At 38.9% G+C, this 14269-nt stretch overlaps 1 protein-coding gene across 3 annotated transcripts in view; it reads right to left on the reverse strand.

Annotated features, from left to right (window-relative positions):
* The window catches only part of MED14 (mediator complex subunit 14), a 75129-nt gene that overhangs the window by 40215 nt on the left and 20645 nt on the right, over positions 1 to 14269 (reverse strand). For all 3 annotated transcript variants that reach the window (XM_027091476.1, XM_027091475.1, XM_027091477.1), the window contains exons 11-13: positions 12948 to 13073; positions 11052 to 11130; positions 2119 to 2278 (exon numbers count right to left, since the gene is read on the reverse strand). In XM_027091476.1, the coding sequence (XP_026947277.1) occupies positions 2119 to 2278; positions 11052 to 11130; positions 12948 to 13073 (365 nt within the window). The remainder of the gene's footprint in view (positions 1 to 2118; positions 2279 to 11051; positions 11131 to 12947; positions 13074 to 14269) is intronic.

Raw genomic sequence — 14269 nt, forward strand, 5'->3', positions numbered from 1 at the left:
AAAATCACAATACCAAGTGCTGGCAAGAATTGCAGAGCACCTAGAACTCTCACGTATTGCTGGCAGGAATGCAAAATGGTCTGGCCACTTTGTTTTTTTTGTTTGTTTGTTTGTTTTGCGGTACACGGGCCTCTCACTGTTGTGGCCTCTCCCGTCGCGGCTAGCACAGGCTCTGGACGCGCAGGCTCAGCGGCCATGGCTCACGGGCCCAGCCGCTCCGCGGCATGTGGGATCTTCCCGGACCGGGGCACGAACCCGTGTCCCCTGCATCGGCAGGCAGACCCCCAACCACTGCACCACCAGGGAAGCCCTGGTCTGGCCACTTTGGAAAACAGTTTGGCAGTTTCTTATAAAGCTAAACATACATTTAGTGTATGACCCAACAATCCCACTTTTAGTTACTTATCCAAAAGAAAACTTATGCTCACAAAAAAATCTATATGCAAAGGCTCATAGCGGCTTTATTCACAATTGCCCCAAACTGGAAACAACCCAGATGGCCTTCAATGAGAGGCTGGTCAAACAAACTGATACATCCATACCATGGAACACTACTCAGCAATAAAAAGCATGAACTATCATATATACAACGATATGGATGAAAATCAAAGGCATTATGCTGAGTGAAAGAAACGAAACTGAAAGGCAAATCTACAGAGACAGAAAACAGGTCCATGGTCACTAGATGAGAGTCGGGGGAGGGTCTGATTATAGAGGAGAGCATGCGGGAGTTCTGGGGGATGATGGCAGTTACAAAACTGTATGCATTTTTTAAACTTCAGACACTAAAACATCTGAATTTGTACTGTATATAAATTATATCTCAATACAGCTGGCAAAAGTAAAATAGCAGAAAGACATTTAAAGGCAGGAAGACTTTCCTCTGTTCTTAATGTCCATGGTAGTTCTTCCCACTACTATGAACGTATCATCCTTAAGTGAGAAAGATGAAGGATGAAGAGTAGTATACATTCAGTTTTGGTCTAAACCATGAGAAACAAATTATTGCTTTATAGTAAATCACTAGTCACTGAAGCTTAAAGCCTGGCTTTTTGTTGATACTAAATAAGGTCAGAAAGTAATAAATTATAACCATTTACTTCTGTGTGTGGCTGGGTACAAAAGATCTTTGTGTGTTCATAGGTTTGATTATTATGTATATCATTTCATATGTAGACCGGGCAGCTCACAGAGAACTGAAACAACAATCCTCTGTCTCGTGCCAGATCTAGTTCCACAGCTGGTATTTTAGAATTCAGAAAAAAGTGAACTTCACATCAATGACAGACTTATTCATCGACATAAGTAACCCTAACTTAAGATATATCAGGCTACCTTTTCATGACAGTATCTTTTAAAAGTACAGCTTAAAACCTTAAAAAAAATGCACTCCCATTACCTTCAACCAACAATCCTGAATTAAGTTGTTTCAAACACCTTAGAATCTTATCTAGAAATATCTACTTGGTATACACAAAAATTTCTACAAGCAGGAAATATATTTATAAAATATATGAGTCCATATTTCAAACTCTTTCAAATTTTAACCAATTCAATGATCTCAAAGAAACTACTAGAAAACATCTGGAGTGTAAAAGGAATGAGGATTTTACAGTGTACTGAAAGGTACGTGCAATCAATAAAATGGATATATATGCCTTCAATCAATTAAGGATGAGAAAATAAAGCTACTTTAGTCAGCCATATTTAAAAGGCAGCGTTATGCAAGTTAACATTTGATTAAAGCCAAACAAGTTTATCTGACACCAAAACATCTCCAAGCCTTCACAGTAGTTGCTTTCAAATTTTTTCTTACACAGAGATGCCTCATTCCAAGCAGAAACTAGGCCTCACTACAGGAGAGATCCTAGGGTGAGGGATAGGGGCATACCTTATATTCACCAACCCTGCCTAATCATTATATAATTTCTTACAGACATGATTTTCCTCTCTCCCTCATCCCTACCATCTCTCTCCCCTCTCCTGGGTTGAGAATCACCATACAAAATTCAAATATCCAATAAAATACGTTTGCAAGTTAAAGCAAACAATAAATTATTCAAGATACTAATAGAATTACTGAACTCGATCACCCAAATCACCCCTTTGCATACTTACGATGTAGTATTGTGGAAGACGGGTAAGTTTAATGAACAGCTTATTCTTAGAAAGGTTTCCAATAGGATGGGTTGAATAATTGGACAGCTGCAATGTTTCACTGCTTATTGTAGGCAAGTGTTTTATAGATTGTTTGCAACGCTGTTGTCCAAGCCAAAACCTTAAAAGAGATAATCCAAATCACAAAATCATAGACTTTTCTGATTAATTGTGTGCTACTGATTTATAAATAGATTAAAGACCACTAAGAAACCAATTAATATGAAATTTAACTGAACTAGTAAAAGGACACATGACCATAATGATGAATCATTCCTCTAGTTTTGTACTGGACTGTTAGTTCTAGTTCTAGTTTAAGGAGTTTAAACTGCAGTGTGAATGGATTTTAATTAATAAGGTAGAATTAACTAGAGTTAAGGCTGAGACACTGTATCAGTTTATTATAGGAGATGAAAGATTTCCTATGCTTTATAGGACAGCACAAACTAATCTCAGCATCTTTTATAAAATGCCTGAAGTGTTTATAAAACAAAATAGAACAACAAACAATAAGTATAAAAGTATCTCATTTTTCTGGTATCACTGGAGATATTCAGTCCCAGTTTTTACACTGTGCATATAAAGTGACAGGTATGCCTAGCAGGTGCCAGTAAGTGTTGCTTACCTTCTTCCCCGCTCTCTCAGTTAAGCCACCAGATTTCACTTTGATGCTTCTACTACAGTACTCCTCTTATTCCTTTTATCTGACTGTCTATCCTTGAGGCTAGGATACCATATAATATGTGAAAAAGGGATAAAATGATTGGTACACAAACTCTCACTGATCCACAATGAGACAACTCAAAATATAAGAATACAAATATAGAAGCTTTTCATAGCAACATAACAGTACCACAACATCCAAGATCACGATCACTAGGCTTGCCTTGCATAACAGGGCACAGACCAGTTTGGATGTTGTTGCATTTCTGTGGTGAGCCACATGTGATACAAAATATGTACTAGTCATGTACAGTAAAACCATGTTTAATAATATAATATTTTAAGGGCACTTTGTCAACTATTACCCCCCAAAATGTATAGAATCTGGAAACTGCTTTTTCACCCTGAAAAACAAATTTAACTACAGCTTCACAGGATCAATTGCTAGAACTATTAATAAAACAATGAAAATAAATTTTTAAAATACACCAATACTTGCCTCATTCTGGATGACAGTTAAAAACGAATATTCTGAACTTGCAAAAACTGCTTTCAGATCTCTACGTCCACTCTCATCAACATACCTTTGTGAGACTGGTATCTCTACTATGGATGTTATTTTAAAAAAACCATGGAAACACTTAAGATACACATTATCTCCTGTGATTTTCGTCATCAACAATCCAACTGAGATTAATTACAACAAACCAGAAACAAGCTCATTTGCCACATTAAAAATCTAAATCTATTACAAATGTAATATATATAAATTATAAATGTGTGAATAATACATACAAGATATTCTTTCAAAGCATATATGGGATTGCTATTTCACTCAACTTTTTTTTTTTTTTTTTTTTTGTGGTACGCAGGCCTCTCACTGTTGTGGCCTCTCCCGTTCCGGAGGCGCAGGCTCAGCGGCCATGGCGCATGGGCCCAGCCGCTCCGCGGCATGTGGGATCTTCCCAGACCGGGACATGAACCCGCGTCCCCTGCATCGGCAGGCGGACTCTCAACCACTGCGCCACCAGGGAAGCCCTCACTCAACTTTTTTGTTACGACTTTGCAGAAGAAAAAAAAAATTTGAGTGAGTTACGGGCGGAAGATGGAGGAAGAGTAAGGCTCGGAGATCACCTTCCTCCCCACAGATACATCAGATATACATCTACACGTGTAACAACTCCTACAGAACACCTACTGAATGCTGGCAGAAGACCTCAGACCTCCCAAAAGGCAAGGAACTCCCCACGTACCTGGGTAAGGCAAAAGAAAAAAGAATAAACAGAGACAACAGAATAGGGATGGGACCTGCACCAGTGGGAGGGAGCTGTGAAGGAGGAAAGGTTTCCACACACTAGGAAGCCCCTTCGCGGGCGGAGACTGCGGGAGGAGACTGCGGGAGGGGGGGAGCTTCGGGGCCGCGGAGGAGAGCGCAGCCACAGGGGTGCGGAGGGCAAAGTGGAGAGATTCCCGCACAGAGGATCGGTGCCGACCGGCACTCACCAGCCCGAGAGGCTCGTCTGCTGACCCGCCGGGGCGGGCAGGGCTGGGAGCTGAGGCTCGGGCTTCGGTCAGAGCGCAGGGAGAGGGCTGGCGGCGTGAACACAGCCTGAAAGGGGCTAGTACAGCTAACCGGGAGGGAGTCCAGGAAAAAGTCTGGAGCTGCCGAAGAGGCAAGAGACTTTTTCTTCCCTCTTTGTTTCCTGGTGCGCGAGGAGAGGGGATTAAGAGCACTGCTTAAAGGAGCTCCAGACACGGGTGCGAGCCGGGGCTAACAGCGTGGGCCCCAGAGACGGACATGAGAGGCTAAGGCCCCTGCTGCCACCACCAAGAAGCCTATGCGCGAGCACACGTCACTATCCACACCTCCCCTCTCGGGAGCTTCTGCAGCCCGCCACTGCCAGGGTCCTGTGATCCAAGGACAACTTCCCTGGGAAAACACACAGCGCCCTCAGGCTGGTCACACTGGCCTCTGCCTCCGCAGGCTCGCCCTGCATCCGTCCCCCTCCGTCCCCCTGGCCTGAGTGAGCCAGAGCCCCCGAATCAGCTGCTCCTTTAACCCTGCCCTGTCTGGGCGAAGAACAGACGCCCTCAGGTGACCTACATGCAGAGGCGGGGCCAAATCCAAAGTTGAACCCCGGGAGCTGTGCGAACAAAGAAGAGAAAGGGAAATCTCTCCCAGCAGCCTCAGGAGCAGCGGATTAAATCTCCACAATCAACTTGATGTACCCTGCATCTGTGGAATACATGAATAGACAACGAATCATCCCAAATTGAGGACGTGGACTTTGAGAGCAAGATTTATTATTTTTTCCCCTTTTCCTCTTTTGGTGAGTGTGTATGTATATGCTTCTGTGTGAGATTTTGTCTGTATAGCTTTTTTTTTTTTTTGCGGTACGCAGGCCTCTCACTATTGTGGCCTCTCCTGTTGCGGAGCACATGCTCCGGACGCGCAGTCTCAGCGGCCATGGCTCACGGGCCCAGCCGCTCTGCAGCATGTGGGATCTTTGCGGACCGGGACACGAATCTGTGTCCCCTACATCGGCAGGCGGACTCTCAACCACTGCGCCACCAGGGAAGCCCTGTCTGTATAGCTTTGCTTTCACCATTTGTCCTAAGGTTCTGTGCGTCCGGTTTTTTTTACATTTTTAAAAAATCTTTTTCTTAATAATTTTTATTTTAATAACTTTATTTTATCTTACTTTATTTTCTTTTATCCTCTTTCTTTCTACTTTTTCTCTCTTGTATTCTGAGCTGTGTGGATGAAAGGCTCTTGGTGCTGCAGGCAGGAGTCAGTGCTGTGCCTCTGATGTGGGAGAGCCAACTTTAGGACACTGGTCCACAAGAGACCTCCCAGCTCCACGTAATATCAAATGGTGAAAATCTCCCAGAGATCTGCATCTCAACACCAACACCAAGCTTCACTCAACGACCAGCAAACTACAGTGCTGGACACCCTACGCCAAACAACTAGCAGGACAGGAACATAACCCCACCCATTAGCAGAGAGGCTGCCTAAAATCATAGTAACTCCACAGACACCCCAAAACACACCACCAGACGTGGACCTGCCCACCAGAAAGACAAGATCCAGCCTCATCCACCAGAACACAGGCACTAGTCCCCTCCACCAGGAAACCTACACAACCCACTGAACCAACCTTAGCCACTGGGGACAGACACCAAAAACAATGGGAACTATGAACCTGCAGCCTGCAAAAAGGAGACCCCAAACACAGTAAGATAAGCAAAATGAGAAGACAGAAAAACACACAGCAGATGAAGGAGCAAGATAAAAACCCACCAGACCTAACAAATGAAGAGGAAATAGGCAGTCTACCTGAAAAAGAATTCAGAATAATGATAGTAAAGACGATCCAAAATCTTGGAAATAGAATAGACAAAATGCAAGAAACATTTAACAAGGACCTAGAAGAACTAAAGATGAAACAAGCAATGATGAACAACACAATAAATGAAATTAAAAATACTCTAGAAGGGATCAATAGCAGAAAAACTGAGGCAGAAGAACGGATAAATGATCTGGAAGATAAAATAGTGGAAATAACTACTGCAGAGCAGAATAAAGAAAAAAGAATGAAAAGAACTGAGGACAGTCTCAGAGACCTCTGGGACAACTTTAAACGCACCAACATTCGAATTATAGGGGTTCCAGAAGAAGAGAAAAAGAAAGGGACTGAGAAAATATCTGAAGAGATTATAGTTGAAAACTTCCCTAAAATGGGAAAGGAAATAGTTAATCAAGTCCAGGAAGCACATAGAGTCCCATACAGGATAAATCCAAGGAGAAACACGCCAAGACACATATTAATCAAACTGTCAAAAATTAAATACAAAGAAAACATATTAAAAGCAGCAAGGGAAAAACAACAAATAACACAAGGGAATCCCCATAAGGTTAACAGCTGATCTTTCAGCAGAAACTCTGCAAGCCAGAAGGGACTGGCAGGACATATTTAAAGTGATGAAGGAGAAAAACCTACAAGCAAGATTACTCTACCCAGCAAGGATCTCATTCAGATTTGATGGAGAAATTGAAACCTTTACAGACAAGCAAAAGCTGAGAGAGTTCAGCACCACCAAACCAGCTTTACAACAAATGCTAAAGGATCTTCTCTAGGCAAGAAACACAAGAGAAGGAAAAGACCTACAATAACGAACCGAAAGCAATGAAGAAAATGGGAATAGGAGCATACATACTGATAATTACCTTAAATGTAAATGGATTAAATGCCCCCACCAAAAGACACAGACTGGCTGAATGGATACAAAAACAAGACCCATATATATGCTGTCTACAAGAGACCCACTTCAGACCTAGAGACACATACAGACTGAAAGTGAGGGGATGGAAAAAGATATTCCATGCAAATGGAAACCAAAAGAAAGCTGGAGTAGCAATTCTCATATCAGACAAAATACTTGAAAATAAAGACTATTAGAAGAGACAAAGAAGGACACTACATAATGATCAAGGGATCGATCCAAGAAGAAGATATAACAATTGTAAATATTTATGCACCCAACATAGGAGCACCTCAATACATAAGGCCAATACTAACAGCCATAAAAGGGGAAATTGACAGTAACACATTCATAGTAGGGGACTTTAACACCCCACTTTCACCAATGGACAGATCATCCAAAATGAAAATAAATAAGGAAACACAAGCTTTAAATGATACATTAAACAAGATGGACTTAATTGATGTTTATAGGACATTCCATCCAAAAAACAACAGAATACACATTTTTCTCAAGTGCTCATGGAACATTCTCCAGGATAGATCATATCTTGGGTCACAAATCAAGCCTTGGTACATTTAAGAAAATTGAAATCGTATCAAGTATCTTTTCCGACCACAACGCTATGAGACTAGATATCAATTACAGGAAAAGATCTGTAAAAAATACAAACACATGGAGGCTAAACAATACACTACTTAATAACGAAGTGATCACTGAAGAAATCAAAGAGGAAATCAAAAAATACCTAGAAACAAATGACAATGGAGACACGACGACCCAAAACCTATGGGATGCAGCAAAAGCAGTTCTAAGAGGGAAGTTTATAGCAATACAATCCTACCTTAAGAAACAGGAAACATCTCGAATAAACAACCTAACCTTGAACCGAAAGCAATTAGAGAAAGAAGAACAAAAAACCCCCAAAGTTAGCAGAAGGAAAGAAATCATAAAGAGGAGACCAGAAATAAATGAAAAAGAAATGAAGGAAACGATAGCAAAGATCAATAAAACTAAAAGCTGGTTCTTTGAGAAGATAAACAAAACTGATAAACCATTAGCCAGACTCATCAAGAAAAAAAGGGAGAAGACTCAAATCAATAGAATTAGAAATGAAAAAGGAAAAGTAACAACTGACACTGCAGAAATACAAAAGATCACGAGAGATTACTACAAGCAACTCTATGCCAATAAAATGGACAACCTGGAAGAAATGGACAAATTCTTAGAAATGCACAACCTGCCAAGACTGAATCAGGAAAAAATAGAAAATATGAACAGATCAATCACAAGCACTGAAATTGAAACTGGGATTAAAATTTTCCAACAAACAAAAGCCCAGGAACAGATGGCTTCACAGGCGAATTCTATCAAACATTTAGAGAAGAGTTAATACCTATCCTTCTCAAACTCATACCACAATGTTCATTGCAGCTCTATTTACAATAGCCAGGAGATGGAAGCAACCTAAGTGTCCATCATCGGATGAATGGATAAAGAAGATGTGGCACATATACACAATGGAATATTACTCAGCCATAAAAAGAAACGAAATTGAGTTGTTTGTTGTGGGGTGGATGGACCTAGAGTCTGTCATACAGAGTGAAGTAAGTCAGAAAGAGAAAGACAAATACTGTATGCTTACACATATATATGGAATCTAAGGGGAAAAAATGTCATGAGGAACCTAGGGGTAAGACAGGAATAAAGACACAGACCTACTAGAGAATGGACTTGAGGACATGGGGGGGGAAGGGTAAGCTGTGACAAAGTGTGAGAGTGGCATGGACATCTATACACTACCAAACGTAAAATATAGCTAGTGGTAAGCAGCCGCATAGCACAGCGAGATCAGCTCGGTGCTTTGTGACCACCTAGAGGGGTGGGATAGGGAGGGTGGGAGGGAGGGAGACGCAAGAGGGAAGAGATATGGGAACATATGTATATGTATAACTGATTCACTTTGTTATAAAGCAAAAACTAACACCATTGTAAAGGAATTATACTCCAAAAAAGATGATAAAAAAAGAAAAAAAAGAAAAACAAATTTGAGTGAAGAGTATCTTGTCTGTATATGTTCACTTTCAATGAAAAATATATAGATTTTGAATTTTTTTCTTGTATTTTTTGTTCTGATTTTATGTATTGAAATGCAATTTTATGTCTGTTCACTCTAATAAAAAAAATGGAGGCTTATATTTTGAACATGTTTTTTCAATTCTTTTTTCTAGAATTTGTTTTCATTGCATGTTATAAAAAAAAGTAATCACATGAACAGATGCCCAACACCATTAGTCCCTAGAAAATGTAAGTAAAAACCGCAGTCAGACACCTGTCCCACTCACTAGGATGGCCACTGTCAAAGACAGTAATGAGCGCTGACAAGGATGTAGAGAAATGGAAACCCTCATACACTGCTGATGTCACTGTAAAATGGCACAACTACTTTGCATACCAGTATGGCAACTTCTTTAAAAGCTTAAATTTACTGTATGATCCAGTAATTCCATTCCTAGTGGAATGAGAAGTCTAGCCATATATTTGCACATGAATACGCACAGCTGTGTTATTCATAAGAGCCAAAAAAGTGGAAACAATCCAAATGTCCATCAACTGATGAATGGATAAATAAAATGTGGCCTAGCCATACAAGGGAATGTTAGTTAGCCATAAAAAGGAATGGAGTACTGGTACATGCTTCAACATGGATGAATCCCAAAACATTATGCTAAATGAAAGAAGCCAGTCACAGAAGACCACATACTTTATGATTCCATTTATATGAAATGTCCAGAAAAGAAAAATCTACAAAAACAGAAAGTAGATTCACAGTTGCCTGGGGCTGAGGCTGGGAATGGGGATTAACTGTAAATGAGCATCTTTTTGAGGCAACGGAAATGTTCTAATTGTTCTAAAACTGGATTGTGGTTATGGTTGCAAAACTCAGTAAATTTAATACAAGTCACTGAACTGTACACTTAAAACAGTTGAATTTTACGATATGTACATTATATTTCAATAGTTATTTCAAAAAATTTAACGTCCCATGATAGATTAGTGATAAACTGGTCATTCACCAAAGATCATCTGAGAAGCACCACTGTAAGTGACAACCAGGGGACCTTTCCTATAAATAATGTGAGTTTAAGTATAGGTACACATTTGATAAGTTTAAAGCTTTTGGGACTTGACTTTCTGGTTTTAGGTTATATTTCTACTAGCTGGAACTGCCCAAAAGCGTTAAGTTATGCAAGATGTGAATTATCAAGATTTAAGTATTTAAATCCCACTGAACAGTCTGGCCCCACACCCCCACACCCCCACTCCGCCATTTGCCAGTTTGGTTTTAATCTCTGATATTTATTTTTATCCCTTGGAATTCTGTTTTATCGATTTAAAAAGAGTCTGTTAGAGTTGCCATAATGGTACCTTTGTGTACCAGGGTGGTAATGAAACCTCACACAATTATCTCTAGCTCCATTTTCAGTTTTATTTAGTTTAACAGTCTGAAGCATTCAAAGGATTCTGAGACAAACTGAATGACAGTATTAGAGAAGCAGAAATGACTACTCTGAAAGTGTCAGCTGGTAGATTCATACCATGAAGATTATCCCAGATAAGAGCAAATAAGACTCTACTGCAAAGAACACTAGATACAATAAAATTCATTGTGTAAGTATTTGGGAGAGTGCTTGCACAGGAGAAAATGTGAGTGTCAAAGCTGAGTGAATCAAAGCTGAGTGTCATGCCCTTCATACCTATATTTGCTCTAGAGGGGAATTTGATACAAAGCACTGCCATCTTGGACCTATTCCAAGAAAATTTAGATTCTAAGTACCAAAAGGTACTCAAGTTTCATGTCATAAACATTAAGGATAGTGGGTGATCAAGAGTAATGATGGAGAAGAAAATATTATCTTGTCAAAAGAAGTTTCCATTTTTAGTTTTGAACTACATAAACTCACTTAAGTTGCTGAATCCAAGGAATGATCCGTTTCATATCATCATTCACAGACTTCTCCATGTCATCCAGTGTGGCCTGGTCTATAACATAAAGTACTTCATTAATTAATTGCTTACATGAGACACAAGATATCCAGGTAGCCCAAAATTTAAATGAAAATTATTGTTTTAGGCAGAAAGTAGTGTTATTTTTGAGTCAGAGAAAAACTAAACGGAACGCATCATGAGGCATAAATTAACCTAATTTGTTTTCCCTCTTTAACATTTAGGGATAATTAATAGCAAATGTACATTAGCAGGAAGAACAAGTAACAAACAACACGAATTAATTCTTCGCCTATAGTTTAATTACCAAAATTCTTAGTCTAATTAGTTAATATTATTAATTTGTATGTATTTCAAACTCATAGTATTACTAGACTTAGAACCTTAAAAATTATAAAACTCCATTAAAATGTTTATTTATTAAACACAAATGATCTCTGGCATAAGCACGATCTGTTGGCTGAAGATTAGCTTGCTAAATGTCACTTAGAATTTTTAATGACCTAGAAAATGCCAATAATAGAATGTTGAGCAAAAAGCAAAATATAAAATGAGTTCAACTAAAGAAAGAAGTATAGAAAAAATTAGAAGAGCATTGCTATGGATTGAACTGCATCCCCCCAAATTCATATGTTGAAGCCCTAACTCCTCAAGTGATAGTGTTTAGAGGTGGAGCCTTTGGGAGATAATTAGGTTTAGATAAGGTCATGAGGGTAGGCCCTCATATAAGATTAGTGCCCTTATAAAGAGACACCAGAGAGCTTGCTCTCTCTCTCTTCCTGCCATGTGAGGATACAGCATGAAGGCTGATGACTATAAGCCAGGAAGAAAGCTCTCACCATAACCTGACCATGGTGGCAACCTTATCTCATACTTGAAACCTCCAAAACTGTGAGAAAATAAGTTTCTGTTATTTAAGCCACCCACTCTGTGGTTCCCTGTTATGGCAGCCTGAGCTAAGACAAGCATATATCCACTAAAAACAATAATTACCAACAGGCAACTACTTTTTTGCTTCTCTCATTTTTACATGTTTAGTTTTTCTACTTATGAGTATGTACTGTGTTAATCATCAAGAAAACAGTTAAATAAAGTTTTGAAGAGCAAACAACAATTTCCTAATGTGTCACTTATCATTTAGCCATCATAAATGTGATGTGATTCAAAGTAATGAGGCCAGTTTTCCATAAGCAGTTCATAGAAAAATCTATCTTTATAGCCATACGACATAGCCATACGATATAACCAGAAAGCCTTTTATTTTCATCAATCTATCTAGCTTAATATTAATTTCAAATGGTAAATGTGCTAATATATTCAAGAACACTATTCCATCAGCAATACAAAAACACTAAGTTCCTAGTATTTCATCATTTCAGAACACCAACTTGGTAACAGAACATGCTAGAAATCAAACTTCAATTTCTACTGTGTTTAAGCCAGAAAAAAAATCCTTTCCTACAGGATTCTGTACCCTGAGTCATCTGAGATGTTTATACTGTCATAAATTTGTTCTTCAGCTGTGAATGACATTAGATTGTAGTCTTCTCCATGACACCCTACTATTAGTGGTAAAATAGTTAATCTAAGAAAAGATCAGCCATCAATATTATTACTTTTACATAAGAGAAACAACATGAATGTACTTCATACTGGGAAGTTTCACTTCTGGTACAAGAGAGTTAAAATGGGCCCCAAGGAATAGACATCAGCCAGAGTTATTCCTTCCATATCTACTTTCCATACACTGTTTATACCACCCCTCCCAATACCTTATGGCAAAAAATTTTTATTCTGCTTTTGTTAAAAGTATTTTTCTTTACCTTGAGTGAGTCTATCATTTAGTAACTTACCAAGTCCATAAAGCATCAACTGGAACATTCCAGAATGCAAATCTACAAAAATGTGTAGACACTCCGAATTACCACAGGGCTCCAAGATGGGAACAACAAGAGCTGGAAGTGCAGTCTCTATGGAAGCTGAACAGTTAAGAATTAAGTTATATTTCCATCTGAATATCCACCCCCCAAAAAAAATACATATATTTCTCAGTGAGTAGAAACGAACCAACTGCTGAATGATCCTGAATGTTACAGGAAAAACATAATTTTGCTAAACTGGGTTAGTAATATTACGTCACTTAGTAGCTCAAAAGCAGAATGTAATCTACAAGGTGACCTGAAACAAACACACCCATCTCAAATACTACAGCAAAGAAAAAAACCCTCCAAGATTCCTTTAAAAAGGTTAAAATAGCTCGTGAAAATTTAACCTTATCAGTGAGCTGAGTTCTAGTTTTACTTTCACTCAGTAATTACTAATAAGCTCATTTGAAGGATTTTCTTTCTGATATAATGGGAAAAAAATATTGTTTGGTAAATAGAATAAACTTCATTTATGGCCTAAATATTTTTAATGCCATTTTTCATAAAGAGAGGTTTTTTCTGGCAATTAGGACCCATGTATTTAAAAAAACCTCTGAACGCTATTAAACATTGATTATAAAGGAAAAGATTTTTTCAAGTTATTTATGTACCTCATTTTCAAGTCACAGATGAAATAAGAACAGAGGCAACTGCTAAACACAAATTCCCAAAGCTGCCAATATACTCTTTCTAGAGTTTCACAGTATTTCCACCAGGCCCGATTAACTTTCCTCTTAATCTCACAAGTTGGTATAACACAATCCAGTAAAGGAGCAAAGTCCTGAAAGCACACCATGTGCTCATCACATTGATGACCTGCTAAAGGAATATGCTCTTCTGGTTACCACAGTCCTTTAAAGCTACACTGCAGGAGAAAGGCGGGGAGTGAGTAGAGTGGTAGCGTAGGCCCAGCCCTTCACCAGGTGTGACTTCTCTGTGCTACTTTGTTAAACAAGGACAATGACATCTTCCTGTCCACGCCATGGGTTCAGGAAGAAGCAATGACAAGCTTGTAAAGGTGCTTTAGAAAGCAAAGTGCTCAATAATGTACATTTTCTGTATTTATGTACCAAAGAAACAAACTAAAACCTCTTGTTATAAATTTGCAACAATTAAAATAGGTGATGTTGCCACTGGTACTGTCTATACAAACAAAATAATAAATCAAAAAAAGATTGCAGGAAGCATATTTAATCAGAGGAAAACAAACTGCTTTCAAGTGTATCTAACATATTTGCATACAAATCTTT

The sequence above is a fragment of the Aethalodelphis obliquidens genome, unplaced genomic scaffold, assembly GCF_003676395.1.
Source record: "Aethalodelphis obliquidens isolate GAN/ISIS:26980383/991018 unplaced genomic scaffold, ASM367639v1 scaffold71, whole genome shotgun sequence".
In the NCBI taxonomy this organism is placed as follows: Eukaryota; Metazoa; Chordata; class Mammalia; order Artiodactyla; family Delphinidae; genus Aethalodelphis; species Aethalodelphis obliquidens.